This window comes from Cynoglossus semilaevis, chromosome 14, assembly GCF_000523025.1.
Source record: "Cynoglossus semilaevis isolate Cse_v1.0 chromosome 14, Cse_v1.0, whole genome shotgun sequence".
NCBI classification, from domain to species: domain Eukaryota; kingdom Metazoa; phylum Chordata; class Actinopteri; order Pleuronectiformes; family Cynoglossidae; genus Cynoglossus; species Cynoglossus semilaevis.
The window spans coordinates 26,811,860-26,820,357 of record NC_024320.1 but is presented as its reverse complement, the minus strand read 5'-3'; the positions used below and the strand labels follow the sequence as shown (position 1 = coordinate 26,820,357).

The 8,498-nt window shown below is 44.6% G+C and overlaps 2 protein-coding genes across 2 annotated transcripts; both read right to left on the bottom strand.

Annotated features, from left to right (window-relative positions):
• Positions 1 to 1,603: 1,603 nt before the first annotated feature.
• On the bottom strand, positions 1,604 to 5,760 carry stbd1 (starch binding domain 1). The gene is made up of 4 exons (XM_008326218.3): positions 5,475 to 5,760; positions 4,894 to 5,186; positions 3,638 to 4,370; positions 1,604 to 3,551 (listed from the first exon to the last, which is right to left on the bottom strand). The coding sequence occupies exons 1-4, from the start codon at positions 5,758 to 5,760 to the stop codon at positions 2,002 to 2,004; spliced, it is 2,862 nt and encodes a 953-aa protein (XP_008324440.1). The 3' UTR covers positions 1,604 to 2,001.
• A 1,190-nt stretch (positions 5,761 to 6,950) lies between these two features.
• Positions 6,951 to 7,754, bottom strand: LOC103390381 (heat shock protein 30-like). Its single transcript, XM_017038953.2, has one exon. It carries the CDS (start codon positions 7,641 to 7,643, stop codon positions 6,966 to 6,968), a length of 678 nt encoding a protein of 225 aa, XP_016894442.1. The 5' UTR covers positions 7,644 to 7,754; the 3' UTR covers positions 6,951 to 6,965.
• Between the last annotated feature and the right edge of the window lie 744 nt (positions 7,755 to 8,498).

Below are 8,498 nucleotides of genomic sequence, written 5' to 3'. Positions count from 1 at the left end.
GTCCAAATGTGGAGCAGGAGTCACTTTACAGACATGTATATTTACATGACACCGTGTGTGTGTGTTCAGTTCTGAGCTGAGCTGCCTGTTAATGATGACCTCTCTCCTCAGAGCCAACACCACCCAGACCCAGACCCTGGTCCTGGTCCAGGTCCAGGTCCAGAGAGTGGCTGTAAATAACAAAGGAGAGGAGGCGACGCCACAGTGTGGTGAAGAATGTCACAGTTTCATTATTAATATTGACCTCCAGTACAGTGTGTACTGTTAGCACTGATACATGTATAATATACTAGAGTAGTATAGTTGAGCACTGTTAAAAAATATGTTATAGAAAAACCCCAGGTAACAATTTTGATCAAAATAGCTAGTTGTTAGCCTCATGGTAGCTAATGTTCTGCCTGACAACAGCTAAAAAAAATTACCCCTGTGAAAACACAAGCTAAACATTAGCCAAACAGCTAATCCTAGCTCAACAGCTAACAGCTGGCCCAAAAAGTATAACAGAACAAAACTACAGACTTCACCCATGTTAAGATAAGTACAAGCTCATCTGCATAGAGGAGAACAGCAGAGATGTGACCATTATATAAGGCTAGCTAAATATTAGCCTGCAAACGAGACAAATACAATGAGCCAATGAATTTGAACTGAAGATTAGCCTAAAAATTACAACATATAAAAACAATAAATAGTAAATATATAATATATATATATATATTTAAGTAAGACATTTCTAAGAATTTCTAGTTTTGAAGATTTGTTTATTGATGAAGTTGCGTTAAATGGTCGACAGTGATGGTGGGCGTGGCCTTTACATTATTGCATATGTTCTCTGTTGTTATCTGTGATACAGAGTCCACACTGGATAAGAACAAACACTGTTGGCATCAGACACGAACACAAAATTCACAAACACACCAAGGTTTCAAGGACAAACGACGTCACGACAAGGAAAAAAAAAAAAAAACGTTCACATTTAAAGGCACATTGACGTGAAATCACTGGTACAGTTTGGCATGCAGACGGGGTCACGACGGTGTCACAGGTCAGAGGTGAAGACGTGAGACCCCCTGATAGAACAGCACCCTCTACAGTTATTGCTGGGATTATTGCTGTGTCAAAGTGAACGACGTGCATTCGTTAAAACGGACGATCATCAGAGGAAACACGAACAGCAGATCAACATCTAGACAAACAACAGTTCATCACCTCCAGAACCGTCAACGTAAAAGTACCGGACGCTAACACCTCCAGACGACCAATCTGATTAGTCCCCGTCTGAAGGCCGTCCTCGGAGGAAGAATCCCATTGGTTGAATTATTTATCAAAGTCCACACAGACATCAATCAAATACAGACCTTTTATTGGACTCATCCAGTTAGAACCAATCGACTAAAGTAGTACTGCAGTAATACTGCAGTTCATTCAAGTAAGTACAGACGTAAATAATACTCATGTCCAGAACATCCAATCACAGGCCCAGCTCCATTTCTGACCTTTTACACACCCACAATTGCGTTTAATCTGATTAGTCCCCGTCTGAAGGCCGTCCTCGGAGGAAGAATCCCATTGGTTGAATTATTTATCAAAGTCCACACAGACATCAATCAAATACAGACCTTTTATTGGACTCATCCAGTTAGAACCAATCGACTAAAGTAGTACTGCAGTAATACTGCAGTTCATTCAAGTAAGTACAGACGTAAATAATACTCATGTCCAGAACATCCAATCACAGGCCCAGCTCCATTTCTGACCTTTTACACACCCACAATTGCGTTTTTACTTAGCATTAAAAGAAAAAAAAAAACTCCACCAAATATAAATGCTGAAATGATTGATTTTGAAGTTATTTTGCTGTTAGCATACAAGTTAAAATTAAGACTATAAAACCTTAAACAAATTGCGATTCCCCTGTAATCTTGCTAGCGGACCAGTCGTGTGAATCTTTACTCATTTACTTTGGCAAAAAAGGAAACGTCCGTTTTTACCTCCGTTTTCCTACAACAGTCCCCACAGTTTGTGGACGGTCAGATCGTCTCCGTAGCCCGTGTACAGGAGTCGATTACGACATTCCTCCCAGCGACACACCTGCCCCTTGTCCACCACCACAAACTTCCACTCCACGTGGCTCTCAGCGGGCAGGCTGACCACCGTGGCCCAGTGTCCGTCCTTGTCCTCCTCCAGCAGGATGTAGTCCTTCCAGTTTCCGAGCTCCTGCTGGTTCCCTGTGACGGCGACCATCTGGTACAGCGAGTCGGTGAGGTAATGGACCCGGAAGGTCACGTTCACATTCTGCGGCATGGGCTGAACGGCCAGGACCTTTTTGTTAACTTCTGTGTTTTCATCAACAACAGGAACAGCACCGGTTTGTTTGGGTTCAGTGGAAGGTCCAGAGTCGATACCAGGGCGTGAAGAGCTTAGCTGCTCGACATCAGCACGAAGCTGGTCCGCTTTTGTGATGTCTTGAGCGAACGACTGGACAGAGAGGTTCATCCAGGGGTGAACGTGGACGTTAGCATCTGTGATCCACTCGTTATTGTCCATCGTGGCTTCCATGATACTGATTTCAGTTTTTTCGTACAACTCCTCGGTCTCATTTCCTGCGTCTGCTTCGTTTTTCTTCGTTAATCTCACCACTTCCTTCTTCTTCTCCTCCACGACCTCGACGACACCTCTTAGATCTGTTTTCGACTCGTCGGCTGAGCTCAAACTCTTTGTTGTGACTTGCATCATGAACTCTTCCAGCGCTGCGTGGTATCTGTCCTCCACCTGGTGGCCGAACACGTCCTCGTTGACTGTAAACGTGGTGAAGTCTCTGTGACGGAACATCATTTCGGCGGTTGCTTCAGTGAAGATGGAAACAGCGACATCATCTGCATAGAGGTTGTGTGGAGCCTCAGTCACTGTTTCTTCAACAATTCTTCCGAAGTCATTTGCAGCGTCGGGCAGATCAGGACTGACGGTCATGCTTGAAATCCCGCTTTCGACTTCAACACCAGGAGACGACGCGATGTCTATGTCGTCATCTGTGACGTCCACGTGCTCCAAAGGCGATATCTGACCCGGGAAAATGGACGGGTTAAGGTTCTCAGTCACGACAGAAGGATGTTGAAATAAAGTTAAATTTTCAGGGTGAGAAATAACTCCAGGTGAAGCTGCGCTCACGTTCTTCCTTCCTGTTTTTTGTGTAACTGTGTCCTTCACTACTTGTTCAGTTGGTTGGTCTTCGAAGGATGTTGGTAGATCGAGGTCGGCATCGGTACTTTCTTTTGTGTCTTTATCCAAAGATGCAACAATTTCCTTGTCTTGTCCCTCTCGGTCCACACTCCGTGCCTGGTTTACATTACTCAGAGTGGAATAACTGGTGTTTGGGTCAGTGGTCGTTGGCGTCATCTCTTCCTCTTTCTTCTCAACCTTTGGTTCCACCTGACGTTCCAGTCGGTCACTCGTTTCTTTTCCAGTCACTTCTTCACCGTGTTCCTCACCGTCGTCATCCCAAACTGGTGATGTCACCTGGTCCTGCTGGTCCTGCTCCACGGGTTTTTGAGAACTGGTGATGTCACCTGGTCCTGCTGGGTAGATGGTGAATGGAGTTCTTCTTCAGGTGTAGAGGAACAGGCCTCGGGTTTTTGAAGAACCTGAAGAAGCTGTTGTTCTTCATGTTCCTCTGGTCGTTCTTCACATCCAGCCTCAACAACAACACTAACACTTGGAGCAACTCCTTCACCATTTCCCATCAGGCCTCTGGGTTGATCTTCAGAAGAAGGTGGTGCATGAAGGTTGGTTCTATTTCCTAAAGCAGCTTCATGGTCCACACACTGAAGTTCAACCTCAGTAGATGTCAAGTCCAAGTCAGATGTTGGAAGATCTTTTTCCAAAGATGAGGACGTTTCTTTCTCATCGATGTCTGTTGACTGAAGATTCACTGACAAGTCGGAGAAACCATCAACCTCTGACGTTTCCTGAGCTACCTCCAGATGTTCCACCTCTACAGAGTCCTCAGAACTTTTCAGGATCCGCCGTAGTTCAGCGCCCAAACTGTTGACTGTTGTCTTCTCCTCCACCGGGTCCGTCTGGATCGTGACATTATGATCGTTTACGTCAACCAAAAGTTGCTTCGTGTCACAGACTGTCAGTGGTTCACACTGGTCCTGCTGAGAGGACGACGACACCTGGTCCAACTGCTGGTCCACAAACTTCTCTGTTTCACGTTGGTCAGTCTTCTGCTCTTCTGGTGTGAAGACCCTGCGGTGGTCACGGTCGTCTGTTTGGTTGAAGTCCACACGACTTCCCGCCCTCTGACTTTTTCTTTCTGTGTCGTCATCTCTGGTCACCGTCTTGTTCTTCACAACTTTCTCTTTCTTCACCTGCAAGAACATTAACGCTGTTTAATAAGATGAAAATCACAGAAGAAGAAAAACGTCATGTGACTGATCGTTCAGACTCTGCTGCAGAGAGAGAGAGAAAAAAAGCTGAAAATGGGTCGATTAAAGAGAGCAACGGTAAGAAGCTACCGTTAGGATCATCGAGGCTAGGTCACTGGGCTAAAGAATTAGCCCATAATAAAAGCGTTAAAGATTTTAAACCCCAAACCTGGACAGAAATAATGACAATGAAACAGAAACAGCAACAGATGTTGCAAAAATATTAAAAAGCGTACAAATAAATAACAATCAAATTGATGCCAAAAAAACCAAAATGTCCTAGGATGTGCTAACCCGAGGACGTGCTAACCCTAGGATGTGCTAACCCGAGGACGTGCTAACCCGAGGACGTGCTAACCCTAGGACGTGCTAACCCGAGGACGTGCTAACCCGAGGAGCTCGGACCGTCATCAAAGACACTTCCTGTTGGTGTAAACAGTGGAGTGTGATTCAAACTGCGGCTCACCTTCTTCACCTCCTTCTTCTTCCTCTTCCTGTCATCATCGTGGACCTGGTCTTCGTCACGTCTCCTCTGGGGAGAGTCCGGCTGAGGTTTGGGTTCGGACTCTTCTCCGTGGCTCCTGGGAGGTACTGGTTCTGGGGGGGTTTTCTGGTGCTCAGTTGTGCTGAGGTCACTCTGAGGAGGAGGAGGAGGAGGAGGAAGAGGAGGTTTCTTCTCAGCAGCAGCAGCAGCGCGGTGCCTGAGCACGAACCGGTCTGATTCCTCCTCAACGTTGGACCAAGCGTCGCTGTTCACATCTGGAAATCAAAGCAGGGTTAACACTTCACTGGAACCAGGGCTGGTTAGAACAGAAACATCACAGTCTTTATTTGTCCATAATTCTGAAAATGTTATTCATTTTATAAATTTTAGATTTGCATTAACAACGTGACGTCACAAATACATAGACAAGAAATGGCTGCAAACATGTGTTTGGAGGTCGTTAATAATAATAATAATCACTATTATTATTACATTTATTATTATTATTGTTGTTATTATTATTATTCTTTCATGTGTTCTCCTTGTTGCCTCGCCAGCCGAACCGCGCTCTCTCTCTGGTTCCCTCGGCCTCGGCTCGGTTCGTATCCGCTTCTCGTGCGTCTCCCCCCCGTGGCTCCCGTCTGTCCCGTCCCTCTCTGCGGCTGCGGTGCTCGTGGCCTTCCTCCGCCTCTCTCTCACGGATCTGTAGAGGATGAAGACCAGCAGCAGGAAACCTCCCGCTATCACAGCCAGAACCACGGCCGGACCGTGGCGGGCGATCAGGCAGAAGAACGACGCCAGATCCATGCGTCTGTCCGCGGCCACGGAGTCGCTGCTGTCCGGCGGCATCAGGACGGATGGACGAAGGTGTTGGTGGATTTGTGGAGCGGATATTCAGAGGAGATTCTCACGGGACCTGGGAGATCCTTCGAGAGCTGCTGTTACCGTGCAGGCCGCCGTGGACACCGTGGACTGATCCCGTCTGTCTGTCGGTCTGTCTGTCGGTCTGTCTGCTGCGCACGGCTGCAGGTGCGAGTCTTGGATTGGTTAGAAGAGTCATGTGACTCAGCCTTGATTCATGATGCAGCAGAAGAAGAGTCCAAATTAAAGCCCCCCCCACCGTTTGATCATGACGTCATCACGTGTTGAACTGTGTTTGATCAGTCTTTTATAAAACAAAGCATTTTGATTTAATTTAATTTAATGATTTAATTTAATTTTGATTTGATTTTTCGAATCAGTTCATTTAGGAATTTGAAATAAAAAGAAAGGAAAGTTTTCGGTAGAAAATTCCAGTGAAACCACGAGTCACGTGAATCCAAATAATCAAAATGATTTCATTATTTAGTTGTTGTTAGATGTAATGCAGTGATGTGTTATTGTCTCTGAATTCATTTGTGGAAAATTCATATTTTTTCTGTTAACCTTTAAACACAAGTAACAGTTGATTTATTATAAAAACAAAGTTTAAAGAGATTTTTTTATTCCCTACTGTGGCCAAACCAAGACTTTTCTAAAAAAATAAAATAAAATAAGTAAACATTTTGTTCTGTACTTTGTTTGTCAATATAATTTTAAATCTAATATATTTACTGCACATACGTTTGTTAATATTTTTTTCTTAAAAGGTTTTTGATTTTACAGACATTTTAGTTCCTAAGATCAAAGTTTCATATTTGTCCACATCAGATCAGATCTGTGGACAAATCTACGATGGGAAAGGACGAGAAGCTTCTAAAACCATGTACGACACCTCCGCCCAGTGGAGAGTTGTGGTAATTACTAGAAAGTTCTAGTAAGTTCTAGTAAGAAAATTACTAGAAACTTTGTGGCTGATCAGTGACAAACTGTTGGTTTCTTCTAAAAGTGAGGGAAAAAAACACAATTAAATTCATCTGTATTTATTAACGTGTGTTTATTGGTTTAATGTACATTACAATATAGAGACAATTATTATCATGTACATTACAATATAGAGACAATTATAGAGACAATAGACAATTATTTTTGAACATTTGTATGAAAAATAAACACTGCAAAAAACAATATTGTGATCAGTCCATGTTTGGTCCAGGACTGTTGTCTGAGTCAGTGCTGCTGCTGCTGCTGCTGTGACTCTGCTGCTGCTGCTGCTGCTGCTGTGACTCTGCTGTGTGTGAAGACACACTCTGCTCCCCTTTCTCCTCCGTGCTCCTCCTGATAGTCAGCTCTCTCTCTGCCTCCTCACATGGAGCTCTGGCTGCCTGGATGTGGAGTTTCCCGTCTGGAGCCAGGCAGCAGGTGACGTCTTCAGGGTTCAGTCCTTCAGGCAGATCAAACTCCTGTCTGAACTCCTGCAGGCTGTAAGAGTAGGAGCCTTTCCCGTCCTCCTGCTTCTTCTCCGTCTTCCCGCTGACCCTCAGCTTCCTGCCCACCTGCCTGACAGTCAGCTCCGCTGGAGAAAAGCCTCGTGTGTCCAGGACCAGGCCAACGTTGTCTCCGTCTTTCTGCAGCTGGTAGGAAGGTGTCTCCAGGGCCTGACAGCTCTGGACAGACGTCTTCTTCTTCTTCTTCTTGTCCTCCAGGTCCTGCTGTTGAAGTTTGTCCATCAGCTCCAGACTGCTGCACAGCTCCTGAAGGTTCCTGTGCAGGAGATGCTGCTGGTAGAGCAGAGGTCTGACCTGTGGCCCCACGGTCCAGTGGAAGTCCATGAGTGGACTGAGCTGAGAGTGGAGTCCATGAGAGCACAGCATGTTCAGAGTGTGTTTAGAGCTGAGTCTTCTTGTTGTCAGAGGAAACACTCTTCAAGTGTCTGTTCACTTCTGTCTCTGTCTTGGTTTGTGTCTCAGCTGTGGGACCGTCTCAGCTTTTATATTCTACCAGGAGGAGGAGCAGAGGCTTCAGGAACCTTCGAGTGATTACCACAACTGGCCACTGGGGGGAGCCTGGAACTTTCTAGTTCTTTCATGAGGCTTCCTGAATTGGCAGCATCTCACCTCAAGGTGTCACTAGTGTGCAAGTTGTTGAGACGGATGTAAAGGATTCGTCCAGGGAGAAAACGTCATGACAATAAATAATTAACCGGGAGTTTTATGTTTTTATGTTTGGCAGCGGAAAACATTAATCAGAGCCTGATAACGTTTGTAGAAGGACGACCTTGTTATTTTAAACAGATGATGAAATGATTATACCTACATTTTAACAGAAGGTTTAATTAATAATTTACTGAGTCTTCTGATGGAAACAGTCTGTGGTCAATAACTTCATGTCAAACTTTAATAAAGCACCTCCAACAAATTTGTTTGACCAGCCACATGCAAAGTAGTGAGTGGTTTATTAATGTTTGTATACACACACACGCTGGGCATTGTTGGAGAAAACGTCATGACAATAAATAATTAACCGGGAGTTTTATGTTTTTATGTTTGGCAGCGGAAAACATTAATCAGAGCCTGATAACGTTTGTAGAAGGACGACCTTGTTATTTTAAACAGATGATGAAATGATTATACCTACATTTAACAGAAGGTTTAATTAATAATTTACTGAGTTTTCTGATGGAAACAGTCTGTGGTCAATAACTTCATGTCAAACTTTAATAAAGCACA

What these genes read in the sequence shown, in the direction of transcription:
- stbd1 (XM_008326218.3), bottom strand. Translation starts at nt 5,760, where the DNA reads ATGCCGCCGGACAGCAGCGACTCCGTGGCCGCGGACAGACGCATGGAT. An exon ending in GGAACCAGAGAGAGAGCGCG is followed by an intron (nt 5,187 to 5,474) that starts GTTCGGCTGGCG and finishes TTTGATTTCCAG; the next exon opens with ATGTGAACAGCGACGCTTGG. An exon ending in AGAAGAAGGAGGTGAAGAAG is followed by an intron (nt 4,371 to 4,893) that starts GTGAGCCGCAGT and finishes ATGTTCTTGCAG; the next exon opens with GTGAAGAAAGAGAAAGTTGT.
- LOC103390381 (XM_017038953.2), bottom strand. Translation starts at nt 7,643, where the DNA reads ATGCTGTGCTCTCATGGACTCCACTCTCAGCTCAGTCCACTCATGGAC.